The sequence below is a fragment of the Nicotiana tomentosiformis genome, chromosome 5, assembly GCF_000390325.3.
Source record: "Nicotiana tomentosiformis chromosome 5, ASM39032v3, whole genome shotgun sequence".
Classification (NCBI taxonomy): domain Eukaryota; kingdom Viridiplantae; phylum Streptophyta; class Magnoliopsida; order Solanales; family Solanaceae; genus Nicotiana; species Nicotiana tomentosiformis.
This window is the reverse complement of record NC_090816.1, coordinates 116,058,781-116,083,492: the sequence shown is the minus strand read 5'-3', so window position 1 is coordinate 116,083,492 and position 24,712 is coordinate 116,058,781. Positions and strand designations below refer to the sequence as shown.

The window sequence follows — 24,712 nt, the reverse complement described above, 5'->3', positions numbered from 1 at the left end:
AAAGTCAGTCAGTATGGGTAGCCTTGCATATATTCTAGTTGGGGAGAGACCGCTTGCATTGGATGTTCAGGCCTTGGCCAACCAGTTCATGAGGTTAGATATTTCTGAGCCCAGTCGTGTTCTAGCTTGTACAGTTTCTCGATCTTCTTTGTTTGAGCGCATCAGAGATCGGCAGGATGATGATCCACATTTACTTTTCCTTAGAGACACAGTGCGGCACGGGGGTGCCAAGAAGTTTACTGTTGGAGATGACGAAGTTTTGGGGATGCATGGTCGTATTTGTGTGCCTAATGTGGATGGACTTCGTGAGTTGATCCTTGAGGAGTCCCACAGTTCCCGGTATTCTATTCATCCGGGCGCCGCCAAGATGTATTAGGACTTAAGGCAGCATTATTGGTGGAGGCGAATGAAGAAAGACATAGTTGCATATTTAGCTCGGTGCCTAAATTATGAGTAGGTAAAGTATGAGCATCAAAGACCTGGTGGTTTACTTCAGAGGTTAGATATTCCTAAGTGGAAGTGGGAGCGTATCACTATGGACTTTGTTGTTGGACTCCCACAGACTCAGAGGAAGTTCGATGCAGTTTGGGTCATTGTGGATAGGCTGACTAAGTCAGCGCATTTCATTCCCGTGGCAGTTACCTATTCCTCGGAGCGGTTGACAGAGATTTATATTCGTGAGATCGTCTGTCTTCACGGTGTGCCTGTGTCTATCATTTTTGATCGAGGTACGCAGTTTTCCTCGCACTTTTGGAGGGCAGTTCAGTGTGAGTTGGGTATGCGAGTTGAGTTGAGCACAACATTTCATCCTCATACGGACGGGCAGTCCGAGCGTACTATTTAGATCATAGAGGATATGCTCCCCGCCTATGTTATTGACTTTGGAGATTCTTGGGATCACTTTTTGCCGTTAGCGGAGTTTACCTACAATAACAGCTACCAGTCGAGCATTCCGATGGCTCCTTATGAGGCATTATATGGTAGACGGTATAGGTCGCCAGTTGGGTGGTTTAAGCTGGGGGAGGCTCGGTTATTGGGCACATATTTAGTACAGGATGCCTTGGATAAGGTCAGGATTATTCAGGATCGACTTCACACAGCTCAGTCCAGGCAGAAGAGTTATGCCGACCGTAGAGTTCGTGATGTTGCACTCATGGTCGGAGAGAGAGTGTTACTTCGGGTATCACCCTTGAAGGGTGTAATGAGGTTCGGAAAGAAGGGCAAGTTGAGCCCTAAGGTCGCGTTCGCATAGAAAAAATAGGGAAGAAATGGAAATCACGCGTTTGTGCTTCGCGATCACGTGGTTAGGTCCGCGATCACGTAGGTCTGTGATGTTGTGCATCGCGATCACGTGGAAAAGTCCGCGATCACGAGAGTTAAATCCGGGCGATGGAAAATTGTTCTTCGCAATCACGTGGGAATGTTCGCGATCGCGTAGAGCAAATGTCTGGGCAGAGAGTTTAAGTTCGAAAAATGGGACTTTGTCCCATTTTTAGTTTTTGACGGATTGGAGCTAAGGGAGAGGCGATTTTTGGGAGTTTTTCAAGAAAAACAATGGGGTAAGTGTTCTTAGCTCAATATTGGTTAAATTACCTCAATCTATGGTTATTTTTATCATTTAATTGGTGAATTAAGTTGAAAAAGTTTGAAAACCCTCTTGGTTTAAATTGAAGATTTGAGGGTCGAGTTGGGGGCGGATTTTGGTAAATTTGGTGTGGTTAGACTCGTGGTTAAATGGGCTTTCAAATTTTATAACTTTTGTCGTGTTCCGAGATGTGGACCCCACGGTAGATTTTTTAGCTAAATTTCGGATTTTTATGAAAAATTAGCATTTTCTTATGGAATTAATTCCAATAAATTTTATTGACTAAATTGAATTATTTGTGGCTAGATTCGAGGTGTTTGGAGGCCAATTTACGAGGAAAAGCCATTGCAGAATAAGAAATTTCACGGTTTGAGGTAAGTAACAGTTTTAAATCTGGTCCTAAGGGTATAAAAACCCGGATTTATTAGATTATGTAAGTATTATGGAGGTGACGCACATGATAAGTAACGGAAGTGTGGGCGTGCACCATAGGAATTGGAACTTGGTCTAGTTCGTGAAACTATAAAGTTGTATAACTTGTTGCTAGCTATATGCTTTTTCTATGTTATAGAGATTTGATTGCAAATTATGTTATAAACCATGTTTAGGCTACATGTTGGTACTGTTGGGACCCACATAGGTCGTGTACATATTAAACTATCTGCTTAATTATTATTTTGTACTCAGTCACAGTTTACTTAATTATTTTATCTCAGTCTCTATTGTTCATTATTGATGCATCATATCATTGTTGTTTGGGCTGATTTCATGATTATTGAGAGCCCGAGAGACTGGAGAGATTTGTGACTGAGTGAGGCCGAGGGCCTGATTATGAGATATTATATTATAGCACGTGAGTTGTCCGTGCAACACGGGAGTTGGCCGTGCGGATCCAGATATTGATACTATAGCACGTGAATTATCGGTTAAACACGTGAGTTGGCCGTGCGGATCCATATATTGATACTATGGCACGTGAGTTGGCCGTGCAGATTATAGCGCTTGGGCTGTAGGAGCCCCTCCGGAGTCTGTACACCCCGAGTGAGCGTGGGTACCCATTGAGTGTGAGTGCTAAGGGCCGAGAGCCGAGTGGTTGAGCTGTTGTGATGAGTTGAGTGACTGTTGCCTGAAAGGCTGTACTTGCTTTGCATTTGCTATTGCACTTGGTTGCTATCTGTCATTGTTGTGAAATCTCTGAAAGATTTATATCTGGATTTCATAAATTTGAACTGTATAAATTGATTTGACTTAAACTGCCGGATTTGAAAGCATGTCTATTCTTTGTTGAAATTACTGAAAGTGAACTATAACTATGTAGCTCGTTACTATCTTTAGTTCCTTATTTATTATTGTTACTTACTAAGTTGGTTGTACTCATACTACACCCTGCACTTCGTGTGCAGATTCAGGTGTCCCCGGCCATAGCGGGTGTTGATTTCTTTCGCACAGTTGATTTTTCGGAGATTTATAGGTAGCTGTCGTGTTTCGCAGACCTTGTCTCTCCTTTCCTATCTCCTTATTTACTGCATTTAGTCTCAGACTATTATGGACCATATTTTCCAGACTTGTATTTACATTAGATGCTCATATACTCAGTGACACCAGGTTTTGGGAGTGTTTATATATGTATTTGTGAGTTTTTCTTCTGCTAAATTTAGATATTATGTTTTCAAACTTAAAAGATATGGTAATTTATTTAGATTATCAGCTTGCCTAGTATTGAGAAAGGCGCCATCACGACGGGTGAGATTTTGGGTCGTGACAGTACGTGGTCTGTGTCTCTTTTCGAAAAGCTTTTATATGAAATCTTGTTAAAAATGAAAATTTTAACTAAATATGAGGCTACAATTGACCACGATCAACATTTTGGGTAAACGACCCCAGATCGGTGTTTTGACTATTCTGGTAGGTTCGTATTGTGATTGTAGACTTGGACGTATGCCTAAATTAAAATGGGAGTTCCCTAAGTTGATTTGGCTTATTTTGCCGAAGGTTAGCAATTTGAAAGTTTGGAAATTTTCTAGGTTTGACCGTAAGTTGAATTTATGATTATTTTGGGAGTTGGAAAAGATCCGTTTTTATATTTGAAACTTGTCTACAAATTGGTGCAATTTAGAGTTGGTTTGATAGGATTCGGACACTCGGTTGCAATTCTAGAGGTTCTTGAGTTTTCCTTTGAATTTCATACGTTTTGGTATCTGATTCGTGGTTTTAGATATTATTTTGGTGTTTTGATTGCACAAGCATGTTCGTATGATATTTTTAGACTTGTGTGTATATTTATTTTGGATCCCGGGGGCTAGGGTGAGTTTTGGAGGTGCTACGGATGAGTTTTAGGCGAAATGCATAGCTGGTGTGCTTTCAGTTCTGATGTTGATCTGCAGTCGCTCATGATTTTGCATTCACATTTGCGAACTGGCTAGGGCCCTTTTTGCGATCATTTTGATCGCATCTGCGATCCTGGCAACATAGGATAGCTTTCCAAATTCATTTAAGATTGGATCTTTTTTCACTCATGAGTAGTTTTTAAAGTTTATTTTGAATTTTTTTATCCATAATTGGTTAAATTTGGTTGGTTTAGAGGTTTGTTCAAAAGGCAAGGCTGTAGTTAGTTGATTGACTTAGTTGTTGAGTGAGGTAAGTGTCGTGGTTAACCTTGACTTGAGTAAATTATGACTTGTTGGTGTATTTGCTACGTGAATTATGTGTGGGGACGACGTATATGTAAGGTGACGTATATATGCATTGTCATTGGGTTAAATCATGCAGGTGAAAATTATTTTTATTGTATTATGTGGTTTCAATGACTATGCTTTCCAAACTGTAGTTAGATTATTACTTCTTTAATTATTCGCCTTCATATTTATTATTTATTTTGAAGTTGTTGGGATTTCAAAAGTTGAGTTGAATTACCATTACACTATGATTGAAGTGGACTTTCTTCCCACCATGTTTTTCTATTTTGGATTAGTGTTGTTGCTTGGTGAAGAAGGGTGAAAAGCTCGAAGGGTGTTGACGTGCCTATTTGCATACGATATCATTTATTTGAGAGATTGCGAGGATTAAAGCACGAAGGGTAATGTCGTGCATTTGATTGCTTATTATCATTTATCATATCATGTGAGGAAGAGAGTAAAAGCACGAAGGGTGACGCCATGCCATTTCATTTATGATATTACATGGTGAGGACGAGAGTAAAAACACAAAGGATGATGCCGTGCCATTGTTGATTTCATTGCTTTACTTGATTTCCAGACTAATAATTTAATTGGTTGCATTATTGTTGCTTTCGGAAAAAGTCTATTTAGTGATTTTATACTTGTTGTTCTTATCGTACTCCCCTTTCTACATGTCCCCTCCTAGTTAATATTTTAATTGTCCTACTTATTATTTTGTTGCTTTATGTATATATCGGTACATGATTTACATAGGTGTCTTGTCATAAACTCGTCACTATCTCGTCGAGGTTATGCTCGACACTTACGAAGTACATTGGGTCGATTTTACCCACACTTCTTGTGCAGATACTGGTGTTGGTCCCACCGGTATCTACTGGTGCTTCTGCCTGGATCATATCTACAGTGGAGACTTGAGGTATAGCTGTTGGCGTTCAGTCTCTGAAGTCCCTATCTATTTTTATCTTTACTGTTTATCTCAATTCAAATAGTTGCATTTCGTTCAAGCCATACTTATAGACTTCTAGTTGCTCATGTACTGGTGACACCAGATTTTTTGGATTAGAATAAATCGTGTTATGTTATGAGTTTATTTCATGTATTACAGCTTTAATTATCGTTAATAATTTATATTACTCTGTTCTAAACTGTTAAGATGTTAAATTGGTTATCTAATGTTGGCTTGCCTAGCAAGTAGACATTAGGCGCCATCAGGGCCCCGAGATTGGAAATCCGGATCGTGACAAGTTGGTATCAGAGTACTATGTTGCCTAGGTCTCACAAGTCATGAGCAAGTTTAGTAGGGTCTGGAGGATCGGTGCGGAGACGTATGTACTTATTTCCTAGAGGCTATAGAGCTTTAGGAAAATTTCAATTCTTTTTTTCTCTATCGTGCGAATTTATTCTATCACTAAAGTTTGAATCATTCCATTCTTGTTCTCTCGCAGATGGTGAGGACACACACAAATTCCACGGCAGGTCAAGAGTCGGAGCCCCTGCCACTACCAGAGATAGAGGCTATGGCTGAGGTCGAGCTAGAGGTAGAGGCAGAGCTCATCCTAGAGCACGTGCACTGGAACCTATTCCAGAGCCTTAGATTGGGCAGGAGGAGGAGGTTCCTGTTCAGACCGTGCCAGTTGGACCAACTCAGGTCCCGGAGGGGTTTATTATTATTCCGGTACTGTAGGACGCTCTAGTCTAATTAGTGGTCCTTATGGAGACCGTGGCCCAGACTGGTGTATTTTTAGTGGCACTGGCTGTCTTCCAGGCTGGGGGAGGAACCCAAACTCCTGCCACCCACACGCCAGAGCAGATGGCTCATGGATATCAAACTCCGGCAGTTTCGCTAGTTGGAGTGGCTTAGCCTATTATTGCTACACAGACCGGGGAGAGGCTCGAGATATCTTTTGAGGGATTAATGAGATTGGACATGTTCACAGAGTTATTTCCTATTCGCTTTGGGGGCACACCTTCTGAAGAACCACAAGTTTGATTGACCGTTGCCATGAGGTATTGCACAACATGGGTATTGTGGAGTCCAATGGAGTCGACTTTGCAGTGTTTCAGATGATCGGTTCTGCCAAGAGATGGTGGCAGGATTATGCGGAGCAGACCACCAGGTTCACCATACACTTAGGATCAGGTTTTGCAGCTATTTTTGGAGAAGTTCATTCCTTTTACTCTGAGAAAGGAGTGCCGCAGGCAGGTTGAGCGCCTTCAGCAAGGTAGAGTGACTATTACCCAGTATGAGACCAGATTCATGAATTTAGCTCTCCATGCGGTTGTCTTGCTTCCTACTGAGAGGGAGAGAGTGAGGAGATTCATTAATGGTCTTACTTTGGGTATCAAGCTACAGATGGCCAAGGAGACTGGAATGATATTTATTTCCAGCGGGTAGTATAGATTGCTAGACGGATCGAGATGATTCGTGGTCAGGGCAGGGAAGCGATATCTCAGAAGAGGCCTCGTCATTTTGGTAGTTTCAGTGGTACCTCATCTGGGGGTAGAGGTTCGTTTGGTAGAGCCCACCCTCCCAGGCCGGTTCAGTCAGCACTCCAGGCATCCCACAGTACTTCAGGTAGTAGTGGTTTTTATGGGTATTGTCCTGAGCAGCTATCCTATAGTGCACTTTTAGCTCCTATAAGTACACCTTCAGCTCCTATCAGTGCACCTCCGATCCAGAGTTATCATGGTGGTTACTCAAGTCGACAGGGTCAGTTCCAAGGTCAGCAGTCACAACATCCAAGGACTTGTTATACTTGTGGAGATCCGAGGCACGTCTTGAGGTTTTGCCTTAGGTCATAGGGCAACATGCCACATCAGAGTTCTCGTGCCATGATTTCGACATCAATTTCTCCACCGCCTGCTCATCAAGCTAGAGGCGTGGGTCAAGCTGCTTGAGGTGGAGGTCAGGCCATTAGAGGTGGAGGCCAGGCCATTAGAGGTGGAGGCCAGCCAGCTAGCGCTCGTCCGAGAGGTGGAGGTTAGAGTGGTGGGGCCTAACCCCATTTTTATGCATTTCCATCTAGACTTGAGGCAGAGTCATCTGATGTCGTCATCACAAGTATTGTTCCGGTTTTCCATAGAGATGCCTCAATTTTATTTGATCCTGGCTCCACTTATTCATATGTGTTATCATATTTTGCTTCATATCTAGTTATGCCTCGTGATTCTTTGAGTGCGCTTGTTTATGTTCCATGTCTGTGGGAGATTCTATTATGGTAGATCGTGTTTATTGCTCGTGTGTGGTTTCTATCGGGAGCTTTAAAACTAGGGTCGACCTTCTACTTCCAGAGATGGTGGACTTTGATGTTATCTTAGGCATGGATTGGTTGCCCCCTTATCACGGTATTTTGGACTACTAGCAGAGTTATTTCTTATGTGAAGGCTCGGCGTATGGTTGCGAAGGGGTATCTAGCATATTTAGCCTATGTCTGTGATCCTTGTGTGGAGGTTCCTTCTATAGATTCAGTACCAGTTGTGCGACAGTTTCCAGAGATGTCTCCTATAGATTTGTTAGGGATGCCACCCGACATGGATATCGATTTCTGCATTGATTTGGTTTCGGGCACTCAGTCCATTTCTACTACACAATATTGTATGGCCTTAGTTGAGTTGAATGAATTGAAGGAGTTGTTGCAGGATTTGCTTGATAACAGATTCATTATACCGAGTGTCTCGTCTTGGGATGCACTCAGGTATCACATAATAGTTTAAGGGGGTTTTAAAGTACCGTAACTCTTTTATTTTCAGAAACAGTTATGCTTGTATTGTAATTGGTATATGATAATTATTAGTTATTGACTGGATATGTATTGGTATTGGTCGTTTTACTTTACTATTAAATTGACTATACCGTTTATAATTTAAAATATTTGTTGGAGGAATAACACATTTTTATTTCAATAATACTGCAGATCTATATGCCGCACTTTACCCAATCTAAAAGTTGCTTAAAATTAACAAGTTATGTAATTAAATAAACGTAATTAGTGAAAAATATTAATCGACAAATGTCGATTACCAATTTTAATATCATGCCATATACAGAACAATTTAAGAGAAAATTAAATTAGGAATTATTAAAAAAAACACAATTATGTTGCGTGTTTTTAAAAAATGTTCAGCTCAATATACTATATTTCATCTGCATAATCAATAAAAAGGATTTCAACCTTGTAACCCAACCAAATATAGTCAAGATGCAAAAAAACAAATTGTATTTTCATGTTTCATCCATTTCCATCTAGCAAACATTTCTCTCCTCACACCCATATTTTCCACTTATTTTGATTTTTTATAAATTTTATTTGCCTTTCTGTTTTTCATTCCAAAATAAGATTTTCTTTTTTTGTTTCATTTTTTTTTCATGCTTATTGTTTGTCTAAAATTCACCCAAAAAAGCATATTATATTATATCATATTATATTATATTATTATTATTATTATTATTATTATTATTATTATTATTATTATTATTATTATCATCATCATTATTATTTGAACTTAGCAACTCATATACATCCTTATACACAATTATACACTGAGATATAATATATAAATATCTGTTATATATATTTACGAGAGAAAACACCTTTCAACCACCATTATACTTCTATTTCAACAACCAAAGTCACCGTACAAAAATAAAACGAACAACAAAGAGAAGAAAACCGACCGATGTTGGTCGGTAATTGGCAAAAATCGACTGAAAACCGATCGATTTGTGGCGATTGGTAATTGTATGGTCGGTAGAGCCAACCTACCGATTTCGGTCGGTCAATTAAATTCCAAAAAAGAAAAAATTATTGAAAAAACTGACCGAAGTCGGTAGGTATTTTTAATCATGTAATTAAAAAATACACCATCTGAGAATCGAACCGGGATCTGTACTGTGGCAAGATACTATTATACCACTAGACCATTGGTGCATTTTGTTTTAAGATTGTCTTTTATTTTATTTATACTCTTTAATTACATTTTCGCGCAAAAATAACCGACTAATCTCGGTCGGTTTTATTAAAAAATAAAATTATCGACCGAAATCGGTCGGTTTTTTAAAATAACCGGCCGAAATAATCGATCGATTTTGAAAGGTTTTTTGAATATTAATTTTAATTTATTTTAAATAAAAAATCCACCAAAGTTGGTCGATTTCTTGAAAAATAAATTTCGCGGGACGCAAAAATAATTTCTCGCATTTTTGCGCCTAAAAAAAATGACCAATGTTGGCCGGTTTCGTAAAAAAAAAATTGAACAATAAAATATTTTTAAAAAATGACCGACTTCGATCATTTTTTTGACCGATCGAAGTCAGTCGGTAGACCGCAGTCGATTTTGGCCGAATTTTTAGTAGTGGGTGGGCAAAGAGCTATCCAATAAATCAAGTTTGAGAGAAGTTTAAATCAATAGTTTTTTAGATTTGTCTCAGCGGAGAGAGGGAAGAGAGAAGCGGGTGGAGAGAGAGAATTAAATGTGTTGGGAAGAGACAGAAAAACAAAATGCCAGTAATCACATGAGTATTTTGAATTTGTTTAATTAGTGAAAGAATTTTTACGTATTATATACAATAAGGGCTATTTCGAGTAAGAAAATAAATTGGGCTTAAATTGATTAGAAAATCATCTGGTTGCATTTACAGGGTAAAACTTTCATATTATGCTAAAATATGCTTTTGTCATTTTCATGCTCTTATCGATTGTTCAAGGATTTTCAAAGGAGCTTATAATATATTGAGTCATTCCATTCATCGCCTAAGGTTTTATTATGGTCGGATAAAAAATAATTATATGGTATCAAAGCTAATTCTTGATAAATTTGTTTTCACAATTGCATCTTTCTACTATTGGTTCGCTTCAAGCTTCTCCTTCTCTTCAATTCAGTCCATTAACTAAGCCACTAATTAACTTTGATCTAGGCATGTTTCTTAATTCTTAGCCTATTGAACATGTTCAATCTATGCTCGATATCTACTCTTTAGCCTATTAAGGTTACTTTCTCCTTCAACTTTATGGACACTCAGCTCTCTCTCTCGGCTCCCCTCCCCCTTCCACCCCCCCTCCCTATGTTCATTTTTCAGTCCTCTAAAAAACAAGAGCTACAAAGAAATAAAGACAAAATATTTAAAATTATATTCCACATGTAAACCCCAAGTTACATATGTGGGAGGGTGATAGAGGCTACACTTGTCCTTCATGGATTTGTATAGGTGTTTCCAAATTATAAACCCTAATTATCATAACATTAAACTAACTTATACTTAATCAAGTTAGATTGATGCTTCTTCACTTGTTTCTCAACAACAATCAAAATGGAGGGAGCGTTTCCAGACGTGAAGTCAACTATTTATTCAATTGAAATAATTATGCTATATGTAGTATATATATTGGAATTTACTAAGCTCAAATGTTGATATATTACATGTTTCCAAATCGAAAAATAGATTAATTCCTCAAGTTAATGAAACATACACTGGTTTAGGAAAGAAAATTCAATAGGTCCTTCTCGAATGAAACATAATAATTAATAAAAGCTAAAAGAAGTTGATTAGGAACTAAAACTAGGGAGACATTGACTGTCTTCCGTAGTTAGCAACTTGCTGATCTTTACTTCATATGAGAGAGAGAGAGAGAGAGAGAGAGAAGAAACTCAAATGATCAGGATGTAGAAGTTTTAGTTCTTTAATTTCCAACTTTTTATTTTCTTAAGACGTGTGATGGTTAACGCTGCCTAGAAAAAATCTTTTTCCAATTTTTTTTTTACGAAATATATAGCTACTCCTTTCTTTTTCACTAAACCCATTAGTCTAATCACCAAAACACAAATATAACTTCAAATGCTTTAAATTACTCACAAACTCAGCCGAAAAATCCTGGCAAAATTTGACAAATGGAAGCAAAGAAGACCTAAATCTCAGGCCCTTTAACTTTTTTTTGTCTTTCTCTTTGTTTCCCTTTTCTTTTGCTCGTATACATGCAAATGATGCATATATAACTTGATCGTACAACACCATAGAGACACACGAGCACACAAAAGAAGGGGTAAGGCAGAGACATAGTCATAATTTTTAGTTTATGGGTCCTGGACTAATTATTTTTGTTTATTAGGTTATGAATATATTATTTGTACATATTAAATAGTTTTTACACAAATATAAATATTGAGTCAAAATTACTGAATTCTGCCGAACCCCTAATTATCACTAGCTCCGCCCTCTAGGGTAAGGGATAAGGGTAGGGAAGGGGCCAAGGGTATAATCATATTCAATTGCTTCTCACGTCACTGTTTTATTCCCGGGAGAGAATTCAGCCAAACGAACTTTCGGACAATGATCAGAAAAAAAACCTTATTGTATAAATTCTTATATTATAAATTATATATATGGAACGTACGTAACTCAAGTCTAACCGTTGTGATGATTATCATGCCCTTTAGTCAACACAATCCTAACAAACCTATTTCTTTTAGTTCACAATTCCACATGACATTACCAGTATACACAATTTCCTCCATTATTATTAATTTTATTCTTATAAATAATTTTCATTAGTACATAATAATGATCATAATAATCACTTCAATTTCCAATCTTTTTTTTAGCTAATTACCAATTACCTCATACGTAGGATCTGATGCATTATTACCAACAAAGGTTGTGGCAGTGGCGATGGTAGTGGTGGTGATACTGGAGGAGCCAAGAATTAGAGCTTTTGTTGGTGTGATAATATTTGCCCAATTTTCAGTACTAGGGCACGGAACTGTTGGTACATGTGATGGTGGAAGGTGATGATTTGGCAATTGTAATTGACGAATTTGCCTTTTTAAAAACTTAACATAGCGAATGGCTTCATCTAACATGGAAGCAGTGTCCATTTTAGTTCCACCGGGGACTAATCTTTGCAAGATCCTAATTTTTTCACTGATTCTTTCGCGGCGTAGCCTGGCTGCAACGCTCTGTGGATCGTTGCTAATTCGGACGTTTCGCCTTTTAGGTTTTCGAATGGTGGCAGGATCAATATCCACTGGTTGCATAGCTGCAATCTTGAACATCATTTCTTTCATAGCTCCTAGCTCCTCCTCCTCTTCTTCTTCTTCATCGTCCTCGGGTTCTTGATCATTATGATCTTCTATTAATGTTTGAACATGATTGTTTACAGCATGATCAAAAGGGACTTGTTGTTGTTGTCGTTGTTGTTGTTGTTGTTGTTGTTGTTGCAATTCGCTTGAGAAAGAGGGAAGGTGATGGTGGGGGTTTTGAAGAGGAAAACTAGGCCAAATGGGGTTTTGATCAAAAGAAAATTGTCGTTGTTGCAGTTGTTGTTGTTGTTGTTGATGATGATGATGATGATGATCGTCGAAGATATGGTTATCTATATTGGCCATGGTTGGTTGCCAAGTGGAGGTTGTGAGCTTAAGGTGGTGGTTGATATCCATGGCAAGAATAAAGATGAACAATATGGAGGAAGAAGAGAAGAAGAAGAATATCTATTGTGCTTTTCTTGTGTCATTATGAAAAGATTTTCCTCATATTTATGGAAGTACGCTTAAAGCAATGGAAAAATCTAATTGTAAAAAAGGGGGGCAAAAAGGGTGGTGACTTATCAAAGCTCTTGAAGATGTACTTGGGTGAAGCCTTGGAGCTCTGACTAGTACAACTTCGTAGGGTAGAGAAAAGGCGTAAGTTATATACATTATGACATATACACATTCGTACATTTATCTATATGCATGTATATCAAGATATAGAGGGACAAAAAGAAGGGGGTGGGAGGGGGATTGCAGACTTTATTGAACCAAGAATTAAGCTAGGGGTAAAGATTTATCTGCACCGACTATTTATAGTAAATCATATTAATTTACCATAATTAAGTACTAATAAATTAAGATTAGAATATTTGTTAACTTATTATGGTTTAGTGATTATCATGTTTATAAAGAAATTTGTCATGTATTTATTAGATTGGAGTAAATACTCGGCTAATGCCTTCAAGGTGGTTTATCTTTCCTTGAGCCGAGAGTCTATCGAAAATAGTTTCTAAGGTAGAGGTAATGTATGCGTATACATTATCCTCCTCAGACCTCGTTTGTGAGATTACACTGAGTTTGTTATTGATGATGTTGAGTAAATACTCGGCTAAATATTTACCAATGTAGGGGACCACAAGATCAAGTTATTTCTGAATAAAAAGGGAAAAGAAGTTGCCATTTTTATGGGGTTGTGAGTTGGGGGTGAGTGTTCAAAAGAGCCATAAATGTCTTCCTTTTACTATATTGGTATAGAAGTGCATTTAGTAGAGACCTGCTGCCTTTGCTTCATCCCTAGAATTATATCTATTTGCCTTGCTTAACTTGCTAACCATCAAAATCAACTGTTAAATTCTTGCTGACATTTCTTTCTCTGATCAATGTATTTTTATGAAAGAAAATATTTTAGAAAGAAATGCTGTTTATAACGCTGTCAATTTTTCGCCCTAAGATCAAACAAAATAGTGTATTATCGTAATAAAACAGTAAAACAATAAAGATAACAACATCAGTTCCTGTATTTAAAGTAGACAGTAAATAAATATCTTCCCTGTTGCATCCACCTTTTTCTCTTATCTTACTTATCATAGAAGGACCCCAAGACGTTTTGTGACATTAGTAGTTCCAACATATAAAGAATATAATTAAAGTGAATAAGTGATCAACCAAAATGAAGAAAAGAGATTTAATTAACAATGTAGAGACTTTTATACTATCAGTAGATTTTAGTATATTGTTACAATTGGTAATTATTTTAGGTTACTAATCTTACTAATTTTTAATTATCTTTAAAAATGATTCGACAGAGCAAATTTCTTCTAGTGTATAGAAGTAGAACAAAATAAAGTTGAGTATACGAATAAAATTCTACGTTAGTAGCCGAATGAAAAGAAAGCTACATATATAAGGTGTAGTGAACTCTTAAATAGTATGAGGCCTTTAGGGATGTTTGATCCAAAGCGGATAATACAATATTTAGAGTATTTTTGACTGATTTAGCCCAACAATTGATATTAAAGCCTATGGTTCGATAGAACAAGTATAGAAATGGCAAAGTGATAGCGTAGAGCTTGATTTACTACTTTCTCGAAGCTTGTAGTGCACATGCGCACTAGAAGTAGCTAGCTTGTAAGCTTCGATGGCCATAAAGCTCGTAAGACGTAGGTGGCACATAGTTAATCTCTAGATAAGCCTAGGAGTGACGATTATGTGGAATTTAGTTTAGGAGCCTGGTGATGGGTCATTGAGACTTAGTTTAAAGGGGAGATTGTTGGATGTGAAAACTAAGCCTCACATCGGTAGTTAAAAAAAAAAAAGGAAGCTACATATAAGATGTATCGATGCTCTTAAATGGTGTGAGGCACTAAAATCATACAAGTTTGATTTAAAACATATAATATCTTAATGTATCTTTGGGTTAATTTAGCTTGACAAAAATAAATGAGAACGAAATAGAAGAGGATAGGAAAAACTAATAACACAGAGATGGTGACCGAAACAAAACCCTAAACCCGTTTTGTGCCTAGCGATGTTGAGGTTATATATGTATCTATGAAACTCTGTTATAAGCCTGCCGCAGAAACAGCTAATTAATCAAATGGAATAATACATATTCATCTGTTTCTTTTTTCTTTGTATTTGCTTAATTTCCTGTTTAATTTCTTTCTCTTTTATAATTTTTTATTTATTTATAGGGGAAGAGTGGTGGGGAAGTTTGCAGAGTTCACCTTACAGACATGATAAGACAAAACATATATAAAAAGGCTTGCCGACCTCTCATGTCCAGCGATCATTTCTAATAGAAACAACAAATTATGCTATATTTATTCCACAAATTTATATTTAACCTAATGCAGAAAGAACAACTCATGAGTTGGAATCTTAATTGTACAAAATATGATATAATAGCAGTAATTCTTTTTCCCTTCTACCAACCAACAAGCATCGTCGTGGAGTCGTAAGTACATTAATACTTAACCAGAGGTTTTGGGCTCCAGTATTTCGATATGCAGTAAGGAACAAAGCCGGAGCTTTGGTAACGGGTTCGACCAGACCTAGTAGCTTTAATGTAAACCATATATTTGTCTTAAGAAATCTATTGAATAGATACAAATTCTTATTTTATAACCCACTAAACATAAAAAAAAGCTAGAATCTCGAACCCAATAACTTCAAATTCTGGCTCCACCCAGTGGCAGAGCCACCTTATAGGAAGGGGTGACACCCCTTCGCGGGAAAAATACACTGTATAAGTAGGTTTAATTTTTATTTTATGTATATATACTATGTATTGACTCCCCTTAATTTTCTGGTATATTTACTTTTATATATTTTGATACCCTTTAATGAAAATTCTGGCTCCGTCACTGGCTCCACCTCTATATATATATATATATATGGTCATTTTTGTTAGAGAGTGCTTTGCCTTAAATGTAGGATATTTCGGCACAAATTTAAATTTAGTGGGACCCTAATACAAAGTGCTTTACCTTCAACGTGGAACTTTCATCCCTATTTCAAATTTTATCGGACTCGAGTACGGGGTTCCGAACACTAGGTTGGAAGCCAAAAACAAAAAATAATTCCCTTCTTTCTTCACCTTTTATCCTTGTGATTCTTTTACTACTCCTTTCCCTTTTTTAATTTTAAATTTAAAGGTGTGATCAATAAGGAAGCAAAAATATGACGCAATGTAAAGTTTGGCCAGTGCCCATGTCCAGAAAGCATTTCTATGCAAAGAATTCAATAAGTTAATTCAAGTTGGAATGCCTTGAGCCATCAACATCATTGACGAATGATCAATCCGTATCTGGAAATTAATTAGTCTCTGATCGTTTAGTTTATAGTGGAATTTGATTAGCCTAAAGGGTGTTTCAAATTTATGAGATATAATTAGTTGATCTCATGTTATCGGTAACCCTAATTATTCGGAACTTCATTTTTTTTCTCAATTGGATGAACTAATTAATGCACAAGACTCAGTTGGGAAGAGAGTACTTCTTGCAAAAGATAGTTTGCTGGTAAAGTACTGAACTTATTATTGCTGACTATGGAAAAGCAAAGCTATCAACTACTGTCCTTAATTCAATTTCTTGAAATCCTTTGGTAGAATTTGTTATATAGAGAATTTTTATGCTATCAACCTATTTCAAAAACCCCGCATTTAATTTCTGCTGCAACTATCAATTGGTAACCTATAAAATGTGGTAAGTAACGTTGTCACACCTAATAATATCATACTGATAGTATAAAATATTTTCTACATGTGAGTGTATGTAACTTTAATCAATACCTATATATAGCCTCAGGTATTCAAGAGTGGCTTCAACAACTATTAATGTATCACTTAAATTGATTTTCATCACACTGCGCTATTTCGGACACAATTATTATGTTGAGCAAATAATTTAATTATGTGTAACATGAAAGATCTTTCCAACTATAATAGAAATTTTTTCCATATAATAAGTGTTGTCCATGTTTAATGTGCCTGAATTAGATTTGATATTTACAAATTCTTCACGGTCAACAATCTAGCATAAGCATGATCCATAATCTTAGAACTTCAAGTTAAATCTCACAAACTCATAATTAAGAATTAATACATCAATATAAGAAGCATATACGTTGATCCACATCGTGTCTTGATAAGATATAGAACAAGAATTTTTTGTATGTTTGCAATGTGTGGAGGTAATATATTGTTTGTTGAAGACATAACTAAATAACCAAACAATTCTTTATGTCAAACAGCTGAAAGACGCGCAATAGAGGTCGTAGGTTCAAATCAAAACCCTTATTATTAAAAAAAAGAAAAAAAAGAAAAAGACATTATGTGCTTGCCCCAAATAGAAGTGTTAAAACTCCTATATAAGATGGTGTTCAAGGCATATAGTTAAATAATTCTACCAGTTTAAACTTAGAAACTTTATTCTACTAATTTAAATTTTAAATGAGGTGTTCACACAATTCGGTATTTTCTTTTCCTTCATCCTATTTACTTTCAAATAACGGTACTGATGTAGAAATTAAGACGATGTTATTTCTAAGGTTTATTAGGAGATAAAAAACTGGTTATCACTTAGTAGAAACTAGTCCCCCTAACTTAACCGCACAAATGTTTCCAAAACTAGCCAATTTTGTATTAATGCGAGTAATCATGGATCTAATCCCCATGGGACATAAACTTTCTACTGTTATTTAGTTATTATTAATATAATTTCCCTTTTATCCCAAAAAAAAAAAAAAAAAACTAGTCCTTCTAACTTGACCAACATGATTTTTTGGATTTAGCTTCTTAATATTATAAAACCAATTAAATAGCGGGACACAAAAGTAAGTGCAATCTACAAACTCTGATTAAACTCATGGCGTTCGGGAGCGTGTTTTTAGTGAGGCGTAAGTCTCGAAGATTTTTTCAAATTAAAACAAAATTTGTTGAATAAGTCTTTCATATAATGCCAAAATTCTCAAAATTCAGCTTGATAATTATTCAAAAGTTTTAAAAAGGAACTGAAATGTATTAAATTTAAAAGTCAAAACCTTTTTTATTGATTGAATCCCCAATTCATGGTCTTTTTCAATTTTTTATTGTCACGACCCAAAAAATTCCACCACAGGCGTCGTGATGGCACTTAGTCTCTAAGACTAAGTAAGCCGATTATAATCATAATTCAAGCCATTTTTTTAAAACACATAATTTAATATAACCTCCCAAGACTGGTAATACTTAGTCACGAACTCTAACTGAATACATGGAATGATCTCGAGAACCGAATGTACAATACTGTTCGAATAAGAAATTAGCATTACAATAAAATGGAAAGACTCCAAGGGACTGCGATGACCAAGCAATCCTACCTTGAATCCTTGCGATCATACTCAAATCTCTGTCCGAATCCGATATCTTCAATACCTAGCTCTGCACAAAAATGTGCAGAAGTGTAGTATGAGTACACCACGGTCGGTACCCAGTAAGTATCAAGACTAACCTTAGTGGAATAGTGACGAGCTACAATCAAGACACTCACTAGTCAAATAACCTGTGCAATATAGCATACAAAAATAATAGAAAATAAATAGCAGTGATAGCAACACCAATCAACTAGTGATTTAAACTGCAAGGCAACAGGAACACCATAAATATTTCTCAAACGAATAATAAACACAAGTACAACTAATTAATTAAATCTTCAAGATATACATCTTTTATCTATCAGTTTTTCAACAAAAGTCTCTAGAATATAATCATTTTCAATAAATATATTTCAAATATACTTTCTTCAAATAAATATCTTTCCATTATAATTCTTTCAAATAAATATCTTTTGAATATAATTCTTTCAAATAAATATCTTCCGAATATAATTCTTTCAAGTAAATATTTTTCAAATATAATTCTTTCAAGTAAATATCTTTCAAATATAATTCTTTCAAGTAAATATCTTTCAAATATAATTCTTTCAAGTAATATCTTTCAAATAAAAGTCACCATGTGACACCTCATTTAACTTTCCTGACGTGAGAAATATATTCAACATATCACATCAAATGGCACGACAATACCTTCGTGCACTTGTCTCATTCTCACCCAATATATATATATATATATATATATATGTAGACCAAATCAATTGGTACGGCAACACTCTTCGTGCATTTATCTCTTTCTCACCATGCATACATATAACAATACCAACTAGGTGGGAAAAAAATCAATAACAATAAAAGAAATAAAGTGGGAGGCATACAGTAAGCAACAACGACTACAAGTCGCATAAAAAACAAAAGGTGCACAATAACATCTCAAGATAAAGGCATGAATGTATACACAATAAAATGATATCACATTAAAATGTATGTCTCTCGTCCTCGCCTGAACGGAAACACCCTTCGTGCCATGAATATATGATAATATAAAAATAATGGCATGGAATCACCCTTCGTGCTTTTACTTTCATCCTCACCTGATAATATAAATGAAATGGCACGGCATCACCCTTCGTGCTTTACACTCTCCCTCACATGAAAATATAATTCAAATGGCATGGCATCGCCCTTCGTGCTTTACACTCTCAAATGGCATGTAAGACTCGATACCTAAGGGGTAATTCCCCCACTCAAGGTTAGGCAAAATACTTACCTTTTTGAAGTTAGGCCGATATTCCAAAACAGCCTTCTTGCTTGAATTGACCTCCGGACAGCTCAAATCTATCCAAATTAATTGTATAACTTCATTAAAATTCATCAAAAATAATTCCGGATAATAAAATACCAACTTAAAATTTTATTCTAAAAAGTCAGCGCGGGGACCGCCCCTCGGAACCCGACAAAAGTTTTACTAAATCCGAACACTCATTCCGATACGAGTTCAACCATACCAAAATTATCAAATTCTGATAACGGATCGCCCTTCAAATCTTAAATTAAAGTCTAGAGGATTTCTACCATTTTCAACCCAATTCACTAATTTAGTGATAAAAACAACAATAGATTCATGTAATTAACCAAAATCAAGTTAGGAATTCTTACCTCAATGTTTTCCTTGAAAAACTCTCGAAAAATCGCCTCATCCGACTTCCTTGGTCCAAAAATGGAAGAATGAGACGAATTTGGACTTTATTCTTCTGCCCAGGGATTTGTTCTTCGCGTTCGCGACCCTCCCCTCGCGTTCGCGATGAACAATTTCTCCAACAGCCATTTTCAAACTCTTCTCATACAGCCTCTAGTATAATAGTCATAACCTTTTGTACAAAACTCCAAATTATGAATGGTTTAACTTTCTGATAGCTAGACTCCAAGAGCTATAACTTTTATTTGTTGTTCATCTCCCAATTCCTTATATATTGCGAGATATAAGCTTCCAGAGTTAGCCCTGTGCAACAATAATTTCCAAACTCTTCCCAGATAGCCTGTATTATATCCACCATAACCTTTGTACATAACTCCAAATAACAAATGGTTTACTTTTCTCAAAACTAGACACAAAGGGCTACAACTATCATTTTTGGATCTTCTCCAAATTTCTTATAGATTGCTAGATATGAGCCTCCAAAGTCAGAAGATGGACAGCAAAAATTCCTTCTTCGCGAATGCGAAGAAAAAAGTCCCAACAACAAAATCCTTCTTCGCAAACGCTAGAGGCTCCTCGCGAACGCAAAGAACAACACCAGAACCAGCAACCAGTAGCATCAAAACACCTAAACTTGGTCCGGAACCACCCCGAATCAAACCCGAGACCCCTGGGACCCCGTCCAATCGTACCAACCAGTCCCAATACATAACAAAAACCTGCCCGAGGCCTCAAATCACACCAAACAATATCAAAACAACGACCGCACCCCAATTCAAGTTTAATGAAACTATGAAATTTTAACTTCTACATTCGACGCCGAAACCTATCAAATCAAGTCTGATTGACCCCAAATTTTGCACTCAAGTCCTAAATGACATAACGGACCTATAAAAATTTTCAGAACTGGATTCTAACCCCGATATCAGAAAGTCAACTCCCCGGTCAAACTTCCAACTTAAACTTCATATTTTCGCCATTTCAAGCCTAATTTAACTACCGGCTTCAAAATAATTTTTTGGACACACTCCTAAGTCCAAAATCACCATACGAAGCTATTGGAATAATCAAAACTCTATTCCAAGGTCGTTTACTCAAAATTCCAACTCTGGTAAACTCTTTTCATTTAAGCTTCAAAAATGAGAATTGTTCTTTCAATTTAATCCTGAATCTTCCGAAAGTCAAACTCAAACACACATGCGGGTCATAATACATATTACAAATCTTCTCGAGACCTTAAGTCACTGAACGTGGTATTATTCTTAAAATGACAAGTCGGTCGTTACATTCTCCACCTCTTAAACATACGTTCTTCCTCGAACGTGCCAAGAATCTTTCTGAGGACATTAAATTACTAGGTGTATTCTTACACACACACTCGCGGGTGATTCTAGTTTCCGTAATTTAACATGGGTCCGACAACACCATCTCAGTTGAGATTATTTCTTTTATCCATACTTATAAGCTTTAAAACCAATTTCTTACACTCCAAACATTTTCAAAAGGCTTGATTTTTAGATCAACGCACGCTATTTGTCACGCCCCAAACTAGGGGAGGCACGACTGGCACTCGATACTGTATTCGATCGAGTTAGCCACTAAACATACTAGCTAACTCGACTGGGGGCACAACAGATCGGGCAGCACAACATCTGAAATACTAAGCCTGGACCGTAAGGTTATGACATGAATAACAATAAGCCATATAAACATAGGTAGACAAGCCAAAATAATAAAATACTAGCCGCCCGACGAGGCCGCGACTAAAAACATACATGCCTACACACCTATACATGCCAAGCCTATGGGCTGGAGACAGAAAGCAGCAAAAAGAAACCCAGAATACTGTGTCCACAATAGCCTCTAAAAGTGTCATAAGCAATGTCGGGATAAGGCCCCAACTATACCCAAACTGTACAACAAAAGTAACCATCCTATGAAAGCTCCAGGAAGAGGTGGAGCTTACCAACTCACAGTTGAACCCCAAAATCCTAGCGGAAGGGTCGATCAGAGTCCCTACCTGGACCTGCACGCACGAAACAAAAATGCAGTGTCCTCAGGCAACGGGACATCAGTACGAATACAAATGTACTGGTATGTAAGGCATAAAGTAGAATCATACATAGCTGATGTAAAAAGGTAATAAATATACCACTTGACACTGAAACTCTGATGGCCTCTATGGCCGACATGTGACCTCATAGTAATAAAATATGCATGGTATGCTCGTGTAATCGTATGTCGTGAATACATATATATTGATGTAAATGCATGACATACCCAACCAAATTCTAGCAATGGCGGTCTCTCCCGGTAGCTAACCGGTATCATATTTCCAACCTGTGGCCATCTGTACAATATATATAGTCTTTCGGGCTAATAGGCCCCTTACCTCCGATTATAGCTCGAAGTCCATGCATAATATGTCATGTATGATATGAACTTTGAATACACATAATAGGCCATAACAAGAACTTAGCCAACCTTGGCTCATTGGTACTCTTATTCTCATAATCTCATAATCACCTTCGTATCGCATACAAATGTCTCATGGAACCTCATAACTTTTTTAACAAGTTTGAAAACTTAACTCGACTTTTAGAAAGATAACTTAACTCTGAATATGTTCATAAAAAGCTTAAGGTGCTTCACTTAATCCTTATACCTGATTTCTTGATAATTAGTAAAAGAAAGTATTTCAAAAAAATCAAATGTTTTAGTAGTTTAAACATAAAAATTATATTTGAGAATTTTGAAATCGACGTGTCACTTTAGGGATTTTAAAATACACTTTAACAAGGAAGAAAGACTGATCGCAAATACTAAATGCCTTTATTTTTAAGTCATACAACCCAAAGACGAATAAGAATTCATATATATGGACATATATTTAAGAAAGACGACAAAATGACATATATAGATGTCGAATACCCTTTTTAACCGAACGAGTGAAATATCAACCTAATAGCATCATGAAAATACTTCAGCTACGATACCAATGCCTTTCACATAAAGTCTTTCTAGCAACAAAATAGTAAAATATCACATCTGGCGTCTTAGGAATTTCCCAAAATTCGTGCTAAAAGGAAGGACGAAGCTTAGCCTTAACATACCTCTCCAACGAATGTCTGAATGCCTGTAGTTCCTTCACTAAAGTTTTTCCTTATGTCCTAAGCTTAGAAACCACTATATATATGCAGCTTATACGCACCTATAAATAGTTCATAAATGAGTTTAAATCGGCAGATTTGCCATATGACCCTAACTTGACGAAACGCCCGTAGAACTTTGTAAAAACGATCATAAAAGAGTCCCAAGATGATCACCTTGGCAAACCAAGTATAAATCCTGAAGAACCAGCAAGAACAACAATTTCCTATCTTCAAAAAATAGCTCCAAACACAGCTAATAGAAGGGGAAAACGATTGCAAAGCGTAGAGATTGCGCTTCTAGGCACGAGGGCAAACTTTAACGATAGAAATTGTTAAAAATGCACCTTAATCACTCAAGAACACCATGAAACCCTCTCTTAAGCTTTCTCACTGTTTTGGGACGAAGATGAAATGTTTTGGGTTTTCCGACTTATACCACTTGTTTGATCCGACCCGATTCGAGACCCGATTTCAGCCCGGACAGTCCACGGTAAAACAGTCATAACTCTTTACTCCAATGTCGATTTGATGTGAGATTTCTTTGGTTGCAAACTAGACGCGTAGACCTTCGATTTGGTAGGTTGTGGATCCCATAAATCTTTATATATTGCGAGAAATGATATGATACATTTGACCCAAAGTTTAGAAAATGTATTAGAGAAATTTACGATAACTTTTGCCGACCTTTATTTCGCAACTTGCTTGACTCCAAAACTTAACATGTGACTAGTGCGATATTATAATACCTCATAACACATTATTCTTAGCATATTATACACTCTTAGTCTTATCCCATAGGTGCAAGTTAACTTAAACCTTGCGAACGCGCGGGGTGCTTCCCGAGCCATTTCTTTAACCATGAACCTTTGTTTAAGGGATTCCTTTGACTTAAAGCTTTAGTTTAGTTTCTTGATATTACCACACATTTTCAGTATTATTCTCCCAATGTGTTGTACCCAATCATATATACCTAATATAACCACGCCACGTTACGTATATTACGTAAGAGAAGAAAGAAACACCTGGGGTCTCACAGTCTCCCCCCTTTAAGAACATTCGTCCGCGAATGGGTCAAGTCAATTCCTTGGTTTCATTTCTTGTCCGCTGATACGTTATTTGTGAGGCTATATTTGTTACATTTTCAAAGCATAAATCAAATTCTGAAGATTCCAACTACTAGGCTTCGTATAGCTATCTCGCAATAAGAAATTTAAATTGCACTTTCAAGTCATTTAAAATCCAATTAAGTTGCTATACAGAAATAATTGGCAATTATTTAAATGCGACTCACCTTAAGTCGTAAATATGTGGGGGGGTACTTCTTCCTCATTTCCTCCTCAGCTTCCCAGATCATTTTCTCGATGTTGTTATTTCGCCATAACACTTTTACGGAAGCCACTTCTTTAGTTCGAAGCTTCCTTACCTGCCGATCTAAAATAACTACTGGTACCTCTGCATAGGTTAAGTCTTCAGCAATGTGAATATCCTCAATGGACGTAATATGTGAAGGATCTCCAATGCACTTCCGCAACATAGATACATGAAATACATGATGGACTGCTTCTAATTCTAAAGGCAAATCAAGCTCGTATGCCACCCTACCAATCCTCTGAAAAATCTTATACAGTCCAACATACCTGGGGCTGAGCTTCCCCTTCTTTCCAAATCGCATGACACCCTTCATAGGCGATACTTTCAGGAAAAC

General features: G+C 36.7%; 1 protein-coding gene across 1 annotated transcript; it reads right to left on the bottom strand.

The window, feature by feature from the left end:
* Positions 1-11,608: 11,608 nt before the first annotated feature.
* LOC104115079 (transcription factor HEC3-like) lies at positions 11,609-12,918 on the bottom strand. The gene has a single exon (XM_009625654.4). The coding sequence runs from the start codon at positions 12,691-12,693 to the stop codon at positions 11,860-11,862; it is 834 nt and encodes a 277-aa protein (XP_009623949.1). The 5' UTR covers positions 12,694-12,918; the 3' UTR covers positions 11,609-11,859.
* Between the last annotated feature and the right edge of the window lie 11,794 nt (positions 12,919-24,712).